Below are 14,634 nucleotides of genomic sequence, written 5' to 3' on the forward strand. Positions count from 1 at the left end.
GGAGAAGAAAGGCTGTGGCTGGGGAGGGAGAGCCCAGATTCCTTTGTGTGTCCTGCCCTGAAGTCCAATGTAGAGGCTTGGTTTGGCCTCCGGTCCCCCCCACTGCCCTCCTTCCTCCCCCAGGCCCCAGTGCAGCCAGACACTGTCCGCCAGCGGTGCCGCGAGCCCTTTATCAGATAATAAATAAGTCGGCTGGAGCCGTCCATGTCAACATCTTGGCAGGCCTCGCAGGGCATTGTAGGGGGGCTGCCCGCGAGGGCCTCCACGTGGCCGTTGAGGGCTAGCCACCCCCACCCAGGCTCCGATGGGCCTGCCAGGCTTTGCCGAGATGGGTGTGGGTGACAGACAGGCACCACAGCCTCCCAACTTCAGGGGGCCCCACCCCTCTGGCCTCTCGTCTACCAAAAAGGGTCCATGTGGGGGGCCGGGGCCCAGGGGAGCCTCATCAGCCTCTTTTTGGGCCCCTGTCCATACAGCCTGTCCACACCACAGCCCCTGAGTCGCCACACACTTCCCCTGGGCTTGTGGCAAAGGAAAGAGCAGTGAACGGGGAGGACACCATCCCTTCCCTGAGGCAACTGGTCTTCTCCCGATCTAGTGCCAGCGCTTCCCCCAGGACTGCGCTCCTTGGTCACTCCTGCCTGGCCCCAGGAGCACCCGGGAAGCTTTGAGCCCCTTCTGCAATGAGCGCCTTTGCCCTAGTCCCGGCCCCACAGAGGCTCTGGGGTCTGGGCACGGCTGGGCTGGAGGGGGGCCTCTCATCAGGTGTTCGTCTGAGGGCCCAGGGGGCAAATATGTACCATGCACGCAGTGAACATGCTGCTGACACCTGCAGCAAGGCGGGCTGAAGGCAGGGTGAACATCACACCCCGACCCCATCATTAAGGACGTGTGTGTGTGTGTGTGTGTGTGTGTGTGTGTGTGTGTGTGTGTGATGGGGGTGGGGTAAGTGGGGGGTGGGGGAGGATGCTTCTGCCTCGAGGACCAAGCCTGCAGGAGTGTCCCTGGGACACGTTTGGCTGCTGCCCTGCAACTGGAGTGAAGGCACCAAGGGCTGGAAGGTTGGGAGAAGGGCACCTTAAAATTGTTCTGATTTAAGAAACTCTGATGAGGTGCCCTGGTGTCGCCCCTTTCTATGCCCTGTGCTCACTGGCAGGGTCTTCCCCGTCCCCAGGCACCAGGGCAGAGCCCGGTGGGGGCTCGGTGGACTCCAGGATGTGGATGGGCGGGGACAGTTGCAGGTGGGCACCCCTCCTCGGGCTCCCTGGCAGAGAGGCTGGAGATGAAGTGGATGCAGTCAGGCAGTGCCCATGAGGTGGCCTTTCCATCATGTCACTATGATAAGTGGCCCAGGCTGCAGGCCTGCCAGCCCAGTGTCCGGTTGTTTGTGACCCGTGGCAGAGCCTTGGGGGCTGTAGCCGGAAGAAGGGCTGCAGGAAGTGGGTGCCCAGCAGCTATATTAAGGCTGTAGGCCCTGACAGCTCTGGCCCCGAGAGGCACTCAGGGAGAAAGGCTTAAATTTAGCAGCAACGCCATGCCCAGAGGTGGAGCTCAGCCTCCCTCATCCTGGGCATGTCCTTAAAAATGACAAAAAGAGGTGGGAGAGATTGCTTCTTCCTCCCCTCTGCCAAATCCACCCCTGCATCTGTGGAGACCCCGCCCCCTTGCCTGCCCCACTGCCACCTCCAGGAAGCCTCTGGTTGGTGAGTGTGAGTGCTGCCTCCAATACTGGGGACTTCGGGGCCTGGGCCCATGCCCCGGTGCGTGGATTACAGACCAGGGCACCTCCCCTACCTACAAATGGGGAAACAGGTTCCGACAGAAGCCACTGGGCTCCTGGTGGCAGCATTGCTGTGAGGATGCTATGCAATCCCCTCCACACCTGGGCCCTCACGTGGGCCTTGCTGTTGGCCTAATGCCTCGTGTTCCCTGGTGCCTCAGTTCCTCTCATCAGGTGCCCACCCCCTTGAAGGGGGAAGGGCAAGTGATGGGCTAGACAGGGCAGAGCTTCCCTTTGAGGGGGGAGGGAAGGCTGGACAAAGAAATGGGAGCCCCCTTAATTTCTCGGTGCCTCAGTTTCCTCACTGGGAACAGTCTCTCGGGAAACCTGTGGGCATGGAGACGAGATAGCTGCCAGCTCTCTCTAGCAGCGATCTCACATCTGGCCACCAGGCATGTGCACCTGGGCACAGCTCGAAGGTACTGCCTGCTGCCATCTCTCCCATCAGTCTGCTTGTGGAAAGTGCTGGTTGTGAGCTGCCAGACTGACCTGCCCACGAGGGGTTTCTTTAGCAGCCTGGCACTGGCCGTGCAGTTCCCTATGCCAGCAGTTGCCAACCTTTTGGACCTCACGGACCACCAGTGGTCCGCGGACCACTGCTTGGCAACCGCTGCCCTATGTGGCACTGCAGGCCCCGGGGCCGCGATGATGTGGCCCAGGCCCTGCAGCAGCTCTGTGTGTGAGAGGCTGGGGGATGCCCGGCAACCTTGAAGGCATTCTGTTTATGAGCATCATCCATTCTGCAGGCGCCCACCAGGGCCCTTGTGTGACTCAAGGTGGCCAGTGATGTCCAGCAGACTGGCCCCTGGAATGCATTTCTGAAAGGGATGGTCTGAATGTTGGACTTGTTGGTGCGAGGCTGGGAAATTCCACAGGTGATAGAGACAGGAAGGCAAAATCAAGGTCTTTATTTTACATACTAGGGGCCCGGTGCACAAAATTTGTGCATTGGGGAGGGGTCCCTCAGCCCAGCCTGCCCCCTCTCACATACTGGGAGCCCTCAGGGGATGTCCTACTGATGGCTTAAGTCTGCTAAGCCGCAGTCTGGCCTCCCTTTGCGGGAGGCAACCAGGCTGATCAGGGGAAGGCGCCAGCCCCATCACCCTGCTGCTGCAGCCACTGCCAGTCACTGCAGCTGCCAAGGTATTTTCATCAACACGGACTCCAGTCCCTTCACCATGAAAAAATGACAACTTTCTTTAAGCATTTTCAATATGTGTCTTTCATAGGATATGGCATTTCTTTCTTTATTTTTCTTTTTATCCTCACCTGAGGATATGTTTCCATTGATTTTTTCCCCTTCCCTCCGATCGCAGGCTCGTCCCCTTCCCAAGCATAAAGCCTCTGCCCAATGGCCGGCTGGGAGTGACCTGGGTGCTGAGGAGGTTCCCGGGACCCAGGTATGTATGCTAATTAACCTCCATCTTTGTTGGGTTAATTTGCATACTCACTCTGATTGGGCATAGCAGAGGTATGGTCAATTTACATGTTTCTCTATTATTAGGTAAGATTTTTTATGGCCTCGTTTGTCTTAAAAAAAAAAAAAGAAAAGAAAGTGGACTGGTTGACCCTCAAGGGGCAGCTGCAGGTGAGCGGACATTCTGGAAGCTGGTGCCAGGGTACAAGTGCCAGTGGCCCTCCAGCAGGGTGTGCCCACTCCCCTCCACTCCGTTGCCTCCCAACATCAAGCTGTTAGTAGCCACCCATCAGGCCCGTGGGCAGAGCTGTGTCTAGCTGGCAGGACCAACTTAACCACCCGACCTGCGAAGGACTTTTGCAGGAGAAAGGGGGTGTGATAGGTAATTCTGCTGGGACAACAGGCAAGCCCGGATGTGCCCTCATCCCACCAGCAGCCCGTGGGTCGGAATGGGCTCAGGTACTACACTCTGCCTGTCAGAGATGCTCACACACAGATTCAACCAGAACAAGGTCTTTACTGTCTGCTAGGATGGCGAGGTGCAAGGCTTCCCCGGAAAATGGGGGAGGGGGCGTGGGGGGGTGGCGCGTGCATGGCCTGCACACCTGCCCCTGGCAGTCCTCGGCTCAGAGGAGGGGCATCTTCCTGGCCTTGACCATTCCATCTGTGATCCTGGTTTCACAATGAAAGGTTGAGTTTTTCCCAACAGCTGTTACCTGTAAACAGGGCGGTGGCGAGTGTTGACAACAGAATTCAGACTGGCGGTAGGCACCCCTGGTCAGAGTGGTGTGGAGCCTCGTGCAGCATTTGGGGGTCCCTTATTGTGGAAGGGCACAAGCTTCTGTCCCCAAGGTCTTGCCCCCACTCCAGGGCCTGACTGCCATCTGTCCAGGACTCTCCGCCACATGCCCAGCGCCTCGAGATCCTGCTGGCTGCTATCTCTCCTGGCGGGTGGCCTGGCGGGTGGCCCGGTGGGCTGTCCCTTGTGCTGGAGCAACGCAGGTCACGAGGTGGGTCTGGTGGGTGACTGGGAACCTAGGCCAAGGCCAGTGCACACCAGGCCTCCTGGCGTAGGGCCCCTCCCAGGCCAGCCTGGGAGGCCAGGGCCATGGAGGGGAGGGGGAAGTCCTCGGGCTCGAATTGGAACTCCAAGTGGCTGGGGGCCACGGGGTCGTCCACCTGGCTCGAGGCCTGCAGGGAGGACAGGGGTGTATGAATTCAGGAACCCAGGCTGTCTCATGTGGGGTTGCGGGGTCAGGAAACCTCACCTTAAAGGGTCCCTCACTCCTGGATAGAGAGGGGGACCTCTCGTGAGTGTCGACATGATGACATACGCAGGGCTCTCAGCCCGCATCTAACACAGGTCGACTCTCCATACCAACGACCAGCTGTGTGGCCAGCCCTGAGCTCCCAGGAGAGGCCTGAAGGGGCCCTGGCCTGGCCAGGGAGTCAGGCTTCCCTGAGGAGGTGCCCGGGAGCCAGCTCTGGGCACCCACCCCACTTATATGCCTTACCTGGGAGATGACACAGGGCCCAGAGCAAGTAGGGGATGCCAGGCTGGGCTTGGGTTTCAAAGTGGCTGCTGAGCTCTCAGGGATGGGGATGGAGGACGGCCGGGAGGCTGTGGTGTTCTCTGGGCACCCTGGGAGGAAAGGTGGGACGTTTATAGAAGCTGCCACCCAGCCCATCCCTCCTGCCTCAGTGGTAGGGGGGGCTCCCTGCCCCTCCCCCAACTGGAGCCATCCCGGAACAGGTGGGGGATCATGTTGGCACCAGACATGTAAGTCTCTAATGGTGGAAGGTGAGATACTCCAGGTGACTCCGCAGGGACCACAAGCCCCACCAGAGGGGCTGGGAGCGACTAGTGGCTGGCGGTCCAGGCTCCCACCCAGCAGCAGGTGGGCCCTGGCCCGGCACCTGAGGAGCCCTTGGTCTTGGCAACATTCTTAGGCTTCCGTTTCCGAGTCTGGATGCTTTCCTTCTTCATCGCCAGGGGCCGGGGCACCTGGCAGAAACATGCAGGGGTGGGTGGCGGGTCCCTCTCCCTGCTCACCCCTGGGTCCCCCTGCCCTAATCTCAGCCCTGCACAGCCAGGAGCTGATGTGTCCTCAGTCCTGCTGGGCGAGCTGCCGCCTGGGCTGCTGCTTCCCTTCAGGCGGGTGGAGGAGCTGTCCCATCCCAGCCTCCTGGAGCCGTCAGGGCCAGGGGGACCCTGGGGTGCAGAGGCAAGACTAAGTGTCCAGCTTCTGCCCCTGGCTGAATGTCTGTGAGAGAGCCACGGTGACATGATGAGCCTCAGTGAGCCCATCTGTACAATGGGCCTGAAAGTAGCAGTATGTGGGGCCCCATGTGTAACACCGCCAGCCCCAGCCCCACCCACCCACCTTGTTCCTCCCCAGCCCCTGGTTCCTAAGTGCCAGGAAGGCTGGTCAAGTAATCCAACTGGGGATCCCTGTCCCCAGCTCAGGCTCAGCAGCCTTCAGTCTCTCCCCATTCACCTGCCCCACTCACCCCGTGCAGCTTCGTGTAGAGCCCGCAGGCATTGCACACGGGCTCACCATCTGCATTGCGCCGCCACAGGGTGGTGGTGGTCGTGTGGCAGTTGGTGCAGCAGAGGCCGGCACGGCGGGTCGAGGACTGTGGAAGGGGAAGTCCAGTGAGACCCGGTGCTGGGCCCAAGGCTCTGGGCTGCTGGGCTAGGCTCAGCTGGAGGAGGGGATGGAAGTAGACTCAGACTGACCGGCAGCCAGGCCTGGCCTACGTGGGGCCGCTAAGGTGTTGTGAGGCTGTCCTGGACTCCATGCCCCATGAGCCTGGACAGATCACTTCACTTTTGGGCCTCAGTTTCCCCATCAGTGAAATGGGGGTGATACCAGATCCACCTCAGGCTTGTTGTGGGGCTAGGATCTCATGAGGACCCCATATTTCTACGGTGGAGTGGCACCTCCAGAGGTCAGGCCCCAGGCTGGATGTGTGGGAACCTGCTGGTCCTCTGGACACCTGACTCCCAGCACCTGGGACTTAGCATGGGCATAAGTCAACAACTCTCCACTGGACAGCGGGCTGAGGGCACCAGCTTCATCGTGCCTCATGTCAGAGTAAGACTGGGCCCATCCAGAACCTTCCAAAGGCCCGTTTCCTTCCCATGTGATCCGGCAGAGCTGACCCCCAAGCCTGCAGGTCCATATCCGACAGAGGACCCCAAACCTCCCTATGCTTAGGTGCCTGACGGGGCTCAGACAGCACTAACTCCAGGGATCCTGAGAGAGCAGGCTATTTGAGGCTCAGAAATGGGGACCTAATGGGGGCAGAGAGATCTGAGGGGCCCTCACACCAGCTCAGAGATCCCCGGCACCGGGAGCCCAGCCACCTCTCTCTCAGCACAGAATCTGCCTGACTCACATTTTGGTGTTTGGATGGAGTCTTGTCACCCGCAGCCCGGGAGTTCCAGATGCTCTGTTCCAGGCCCAGGGCCCCCAAAAGTACCTCGGACCCGAAGCCCTTCCCCACATCCCAGCAGCATTGACTGCTGGTGGCACCACCCCTCCCCAGCTACCTGCCCCCAGACTTTGTCCTGGGGGTGCTGCTCTCTCCTCACCCAGCCACTGCCTCAGATGCCCCTGAACTTGTCCCATCCTCTCTTCCGCTTGCACTGCCCTGGCCTGCTCCCCGTGCAGCCAGGGCCAGCCAAGGCCACATCTGCTACAGGGGCCCATGAGGATCCCATACTTAAAACTGTCCCAAGAAGGTATGTCCCCTCCTTGGTGTTGTCCAGTCCAGGACCCATCCCGAGGGCAATCAAGAGACTGCTGAACCAAGCCACAAAGAAACCTGACCTGGGGGGTTAGGGGTTAGCAGACAAGGCCAGCCTCAGTTTCCCCACCTGTCAGCAGTCTCTAGGATCCTTCCTTCTGCAATGACTGAGGGTAGCAAGCCTTGTTGACCACCTACTTCCCCCAGGCTGTGGTCAACGGTCAAGGGGGCAGACCTGTCCCCTGTGAATGGCCTGGGAAGGGAGTGGGGGGTTGTCTGAAGCCTGGGCACCAGCCATTCCCAAGAAAACTCAGGCCCTGGAAAGACCTCTCCACGGGCAGAGGCCACAGCTGCTCGCGTCCAGAGAGCAGCTGCTTTTACTGGACACCAGGGTCTCCCCCTGCCCATCCCTCTATCTGCCCCTCGGGTGCTGGGAGCTGTGCACACAGAGGGTGCCTGCGTGCAGAATACATAATAAGAAACCAGCCCCCCAAAGCATGCAACCCAGCCTCCCTCTCCTGGGAGTGTGAGGGGACACTGGGAAGCTGCATCTGAAATTCCTACAGCGAGCACACATCCAAGTTGAGAAATTGGAGATTAAATTAAAATTAAGAAAATGGAGAATAAAACAACCGTGAAAAAAATCCAAAGTGTTTGCTCATTGATCTTGCCCTCTCACTAGGCTCCTTTCACAGAGGGGAAACTGAGGCTCAGAGGCCCTGAGGGGCCATGTGCCCTCAGGTGGGCAGAACCACCTCCCTGGGCAGGACACAGGGTGGGACCAAGCCTCCATCTGCCTGCCTCCCAGTGGGGACCAGCGCTGCGGCCACTCTCAGGCCCTGACTGCCAGGCGCTCCCTCCGCTGCACTTGGTTTTCTGATTTGGTCTGTTCTTTTCAAATGAAGTGAAACTTAAAGGTGTGGGGCCACAGCAGAGCCACCTGAGCTCTGGGGCAGCCAAGGAAGTCAGGCAGGGGCAGCACTCTCCACACGAGGAGGGACACTCTGGGAAGGAAATCAGCCTGCAGGTCACATGTGTATGCAGCAGCCTCAAAAAATGGTTCCAATTTCAAATGGGTCCCCTGGACATCTTGGAAGGGGAGTCATATGTGGGGGACATTAACCTGATAAGCTCGTGTCCCTGTTGCTCAGGGCAAACTTCGTGGGGACAAGAGCCTGCGAGGCAGGGCTGTGCCAGAAGGTACACTCAGCCAGTGAGCAGTCAGAGCCCCAGTCAAGGGCCAATTTCCTCAGTGAAGGACGCTGGGCCCCCACAGCACTGGCCACTTCCCGGAGCTGGCACCAGGGCTGCCATAGGCCATGAGCCTACTGTCCCTGACCTTGGCTATGGGCTCCAATGTCCAGGAGGGGGGGCTACTGGGGCTGCAGAGCACCTGGCCTGACAGCAGGCAGCTGGGGAGGCCCACAGGGACGGGGAACCACCACAACTATCCGCCCTGTTTACACTGATGGAGACCTCAGGCCAAAGGTGCACCCCCAGCCTGCCAATGACTAAGGAGGCACATGGAAGGCAGAGGGCAACAGCTATGCGTCTGCAGGGAGGGGGTGCTTGTTATTGTCACATTCCTGTATTCTTGGTGACAAGCTTCTAGGGTGTTTGTAGTCATTTAAAAGAAGGTCAGGACAAGTTTTTCCTGGGGAGGCCCCTCCTGGGACTTCAGGACTGGCCACACACAGGGACAGTGAGACACTGGAGTTGGGGGAAGCCTGGGGCCATGGGCCCAACCCCATTGTGGCGGGAGCCATGTGGCTCAAGCTCTGGTCCCAGGACTCTCTGAGAGTCTCGGTTTCCACACCAGCCTGGCCCTGCCAGGACCTGCCACAGGGCAAGCATTGGGGCCACCCTCCCTGAATGCCAGGCAGGAATCCCAAAGTGAGCCAGAGTGAACCCCTAAGATGCTGCTTGGGGAGAGACAGGTAAGCCCCCTGCCCCCTGCCCCACTTGAGAAACACTTCCTGGGCATGTTCCACACTCAGATCTGTGTGGGCCTGGACATAGTGACCAGGCTGTGCACCCTCCAGGGCCTACGCCTTGGGGAGATGAGCGGTCTCCAGGGCTCTCCCCTTAGCAGGCATCCTAAGTACCCTGTGTTCCCCAGACCAGCAAACAGAGGCCTCACCAGACCAAGTGCCCAGACAGCCTGTTCACAGAGCCAGCCAAGGCCGAAGTGCTCAGCAGAGCTGTCTGATCTGGCCTTTACCACAAGGCATGGGAACAGTTCCTGAATTCATCGCCCAGGGGCCTGAGCCAGGAGACCCAGGACAGGAGCAGGGGGCTCAGGGTGAGGGGGACACAGGGGACCTTGAGGTGGACAGTCCTGGACTGTACCCAGGGTCTGCCATGGACAGGCTGTGTGCCCAGGGCTCTGGCTGTTGTGTGGATAACCATCTCAACGCTTAGTCAGGGGTTTCCTGCTGGGACGTGAGCCCTATAAGGGTGGGGACATCATTCTGTCCCGATGACCAGTGTGTCCTTGGCACCTAGTTCGGGGCCTGGCACAGAGAGAGTGAACAGAGCCAGAGGAGGGTTGGCCTGCTGCTTGGGGTCAGGAGGTCCTGGTTAGGGTCCCCCCATACCTTCCCCTCTTAGCCTGTTCCCCCTCAGTGAGGGACACCAGATACAGGCGGTACAGCACACCAGGGGGTGGGGGTCATGAATGCAGGGGCAGAGACGCGAGTGTGGGGTGATGTGGACTCTAAGGGGCCCCCTCTCTCTGAGAGGCACAGTGTGAGTGGAGGAAGGTTGGAGGACCCACAGAGCCCCAACTCCAGGCCAGAACAGAGGGTGCAAACAGCGGCCGCCCTACTGCTTCCCACCTGCCCTGTCTGGGGTTCGGATGGCCTGATGCTCCTGTAGCCGCTTCAGTTTCTAGTAAAGGCCTGCAGCTGAGCGCCCACCCCCCCACCCCCCCCCCCAGCCCAGAATGGCAACTGTGTCGGCTGGCTGGGCCACCCCACAGTGTCGGCCAGGGACCAGCCCCCTCCACCCCTGCCAGGGCCTGCACCAGAACCGGCCAGAACGGGCCAGAACCGGCTGACTGACCCTGACAGGACTCATATCAGCATCAGACCAGAAGGCTTGACACCCCCAGCACGGTACCCCTGCCCAGACCTCAGCAGGAGCCACTGGCAGTGCTACCTTAGCTCAAAATTCACACAGTCCCTTCCACTTACTTACACAATCACGTGAACATCAAAATTTGCCTGTGAGCTGTATAGAGCAAAGTAACTTTACCCCTTTGCTCGGCTTCTGGAGTCTGCCCCGCCTGGGGCAAAAGTCCGGCTCCCAGTCTCCAGCTCCCACCAGGCCCCCGGCAGAAGGAACCAAAAGTGAAAACAAGATTTGTCCAGAGAACAACCGAACAACCAACAGCCAAAGCCCTGGTCTGGTCCCGTCCCTTCAGGATCGGGGAGAAAGTGCTCCCCAAAGGGACAGCAGACCCAACGCCCTTGCTGTGTCCCCCAACGCAGCACCCACACAGCATCCAGCTTCCCCTCCAACCCACGACAGGTCCCCTTGTGCCCCCACCACCTGGTCAGACAAGAAGCTTGTCACCCCAGTCGCCCTCAAAGCCACAGGGCTGAGCCCCCAGCAGGCTGTCCCTATCCAGACTGTGAGACAGGCAGACCCCACCAAATCACAGCTTCAAGCTTAGGGAGGAGGTCCTTTGTCCCTTCCTGCCATAGCAGTGGGGAGGCGCCATCACCCCTCTGGGGGCATCCCCAGAACTCAACACCTGGGTCTGGATTCCCACGCTGCCTGGCTGGGTCCCACACTCACCAGGCGCTTCTGGGGCCGCACGAGCGGCCGGTTGACTCCGTTCATCTTGTGGTAGAGGCCACAGGCATTGCACAGGTAGTGGCCGGTGCCATCCCGGCGCCATAGCGGTGTGGACAGGGCCCCGCAGTTGACACACTCCCGACCTTCGCCAGGGAACTCCTCCATGAAGTCAGACCCTGCGGGGACAGGCAACTCATGGGATGAGGCCTTGTCCCTCCCTGGTGCTCAAGGGCATCTGCAGCACTTTTTCAAACTTTTTAAAATTGTGCCTTAAATTTATTTTATTGTAAAATATATTTTATCTAGTTTTAAATTTATATGCAGTAAAGTTTGTGTGAATTTAAAAAACTCCTTAGGGTTGGTTTTATAAGGTGGGGAAGGTTTCACGGGAACTGCCCCCAACCCAGCTATAGAGTCTGTGATTTCAACCCCCTGGGGAGGCAGAGGGAGCCTGGGAGGGGCTTGTCCTGCTCGAAGCGGCAGCATCCGAGGGGCCAGATCTCCAGATGCTACAAGGAACAGGGCCTGTCAGCTTGGCTGTGGTCGCAACTTGGGGAGGCCGCTTAGCGCAGCCTCCACGGGCCTCCGCCGGGCTTCCGCCGGGCTTACAGAACTCGGCCTCCAGGCCCCGCCAGGCGCTGGCGGGGGCGGGGCAGGGATCAATCAGCGCCCGGCGGTGGGCGCCTGGGCCCGGGACCCGCTTCCTGCGCCGAGGAGGAGGAGGCGCCAAAAGGCGGGTCTGGGCTGGGGCTGGCTGAGGGAGATTTGGCCTGAGGGGGTCCCCAAGGGCGGCAAACAGGGGCCTAGGTTTCATTTAGGCCGGCCACTGGGTGAGGGAAGTGTCAGCGCCCTGACCCGCAGAAACCGGGCAGAGTGTCTCAGCTGTACGGGTCTGGAAGCCGACTATCCCAAGTCATGGCCGGGGAAGCATGAACCAGGTCTTCACTTGGGAAAGAACCAGTGTGGCAGCCCACGTAAATAAACCCGTGTTTTGAACTTTATAAAATCACTTCCAAAACTTTTCAGAGACGCTTAACGTGTAGGTTCAGTGGGCACCATCCAAAATGCTGGCTTCTGATGAAGGAAAGGCAGAAATAGGTACACTTTCTTCTAAGGTGTAAAAAGAATTCAGGGCCCGGGCTTCGCGTGGGGCGGTGAGGCCTGAAGAGGCTGCATTGTCGGGTCCTGGCGCCCCAGGCTGGGTGCCCCGGCGGGGAAAGCTCTGCATTTCGTAGGGTGCGGGTTGCACTCCGGTGGGGCCGAGAACCCATTGGGGCTGCCCCAGCCCCGCACTCACCCAAGGTGGCTCTGCGGCCAGGAAGGCCCGCCGGGCGGCCCCGGAGGCTGTGCAGAACGCTGCCCTCGAAGGGTCCGGAGGCCCAGGACTGGGCCACCTCGGTGCTCAGGTAGGCCGGGTACGCGGTGGGGTACGAGGCACCCATAGGCCGCCCGAGCGGGGCCGGGTAGGGGTCGCGAGCCAGCAGTGCGCCGTGGTAGGCCCCGCCATCCCTACTTCCCGAGCCGCCACCGCCGCCCGGCCCTGGGGGACTGTGCGCGAAGGAGAAGGAGGTGGCTCCGGCCGGCTGAGAGGCTGGCGGGTGCGGGCTGCCGGATGCGAAGGCCGATGAGTCCGCCGGGGCCGCCTGCACCCATCCGGGGTGCGCGGCGAGCGCGGAGGGCTGCGGGCCTGGCTCACACGCCGGCAGGTAGGGCAGCATAGAGGGGACGCGCGCCGGCGGCACGAACACCGGGGAGCCGGCGCCTGGTGCGTGCAAAAAGGCGCCTGAGTCTGCGTAGGTGGCCTGGCCGGGGGTTGGGGCCAATGCCAGGCTCTGGTACATCTTCCCGGAGTTGGCCTTGACCTGCGGGGAAGAGGGATAGGCCTCGAGGTCGTCACGGCAGCTTTGCACCTCAGCCGCAGCCCCCGCTCGTGCCCGGTAGGTGCGGCCACTCGGGCAGCGCTTCCCACTTTCTAGCCGGGCAGTTTTAGGGACAAGTCCGGACCTGCAGGGGCAGAGCGGCGAGGGGTAGCCCTCTCGCAGCCGGAACTCCAAGCTCACCTCCTCCACGGTCTGGGTTTCTGAGATTCCCAGGGCGGGCTCAGAGAAAGCGGTCGGGTACGCCCCACCGAAGGGTGCAGGACCTGGACACCGGCCGCCGCGCTGGGAGAAGGCGCCAAGCCACGGAGCAGCCCTCACTGGCTCATCGTGCGGGCCCGAGGGCGCGGTGGTTGCGGTGGGCCGGTGACAGGCGGTCTGGAGACTGGGAGCCGGGGGCGCAGGGTTCCGCTGGGAATCCCGGGCGCTGGAGCTGCCCCGCTGCACTGCCTCGCCCCGCCTCCGCCGTGCCGCCCCTTCCCTCCAGGCGCCCTCTCCTCCCTCCCAGCGGGGTCAATGCCGGGGCTGTGGCCGCGGCGCCACGTGACCCGAGCAGGCTTGGCCCGCGGGCTCCGCAGGAAGGCGACGAGGGCGCGCGGCGCTGGGCACCCAGCGTCGAGTCCCGCCAGCGCAGGCGACAGGAGCCGGTGGTGTTTTCAGGCCGCCGGGTAGCCGGGGCTCCGAGACTAATTTTGTCGGGGGACTCGCGGATCTCCACCCCTCCTCTCTCGCCAGCCCCGGATTCCACAGGCTGGCCTGGAGTTCCGTGTCTGTCGGTGGACACGCTCACGAACACGCGGCGATGGGGCCCGGTTATTGCGCCCCTGGACTCGGCACGCAGCGCAGCGATCCGGCTACCATGGGGACCGCCCGCCTCAGTGTCCCTGGACTTGAACCGGGTGTAGGAGGGCTGCGGAGCGCGCAGAATCCCGCGGGAGTCCCAGCGTTTCCTCAACTCTGACCAAGCAGGGCAACTTGGTGGCCCGTCCTCGGCTGGGGGCGTGGCGAGGTTGGCAGGCCCATTTGGATGCACCCCGCCCTTCTTCAAGGTCCCAGCCCCGCTTCTCGCCCCTACCCCTAGGTAGGACTTTCACTGGCTTGCCTTCTGGGGACGCGGGTCATGGAAGTGCCCCCGGCACTCCCTGGGTGGGAGCGACAGTGCAGCGCTGTGGCCGAGTGGCCTCCCACTCAGCACTGCTGATGGATGGACCCAGCTCCCTCCCTAAGCTCTCCAAGGGGCAGCTCACGGCAGGCCTGCCGCACTGGCTGGTGAAGCAGGGCTCACCCGACCGCCCTGGTCCATGGTGCGTGGGGCCGGGAATGTTTTCCTTTCGCTCACTTCCTGGGTGCTAGACTCCCGGCGGGGCGCTGCGGGCCTGCGGAGGGGTGGGGTGGCCTGGTTCCTTTTTCCAGGACAGCACACAGATTCGGGTGCACATCGAGGCGCCCAAAGTGGAGTGTCCCGGAATGTGGCAAGCAGGGTCCCCAGTCACCCTGGGCCAGGGACCCCACAGAGGGCTCCACGCGGGCTCCGGGCTCTTCCCAAGCCTTGGCATATGCCTTGGCGGGGGAGCGGGCCCTTCAGGGCTCCCAGTGTCCTGCTTCGCCCACCAGTCACTCCGTCTGGCCTCTGCATCCAAGATGCTGAGGGCCCCGTGGTTCCCGCTCTCCCTACTCGCTATTCTCGGATTCTGGACTCAGACCATCTAGCCCCACCCACTCCGGACTTCACTCCGGCTTTCTCTCTTTGCTGTGAGCCCCAGCAGGGCGAGGGCGAAGAGCGGCCCCCATGCTGTTCAGAGTCCTGGAAACTCGCAGTGACAGGCGCCCTGCTGGGTTCCAGTGTGACCTCCTCCACCCGCTGAGCCTAGAACTGCGGAACAGTGAAGCGGATTGAACCGCGCTCTGTCCCGCCCCTAGGCCCTCAGAGCCCAGGTGACCCTGAAAGTTTAAATGCTACAGGAAAATGCCGAGCCAGCACCGGCGGAGGAGAAATTAAAAAGGGG

At 61.2% G+C, this 14,634-nt stretch overlaps 1 protein-coding gene across 1 annotated transcript; it reads right to left on the reverse strand.

Moving 5' to 3' along the window:
* Positions 1-4,232: 4,232 nt before the first annotated feature.
* Positions 4,233-12,592, reverse strand: GATA5 (GATA binding protein 5; the record flags this gene model as incomplete). Its single annotated transcript, XM_080684262.1, has 6 exons — positions 4,233-4,388; positions 4,712-4,839; positions 5,115-5,202; positions 5,709-5,834; positions 10,752-10,927; positions 12,049-12,592. 6 exons carry the CDS (start codon positions 12,590-12,592, stop codon positions 4,233-4,235), a joined length of 1,218 nt encoding a protein of 405 aa, XP_080540388.1.
* Between the last annotated feature and the right edge of the window lie 2,042 nt (positions 12,593-14,634).

The sequence above is a fragment of the Plecotus auritus genome, assembly GCF_963455305.1.
Source record: "Plecotus auritus genome assembly, chromosome: 8".
Classification (NCBI taxonomy): domain Eukaryota; kingdom Metazoa; phylum Chordata; class Mammalia; order Chiroptera; family Vespertilionidae; genus Plecotus; species Plecotus auritus.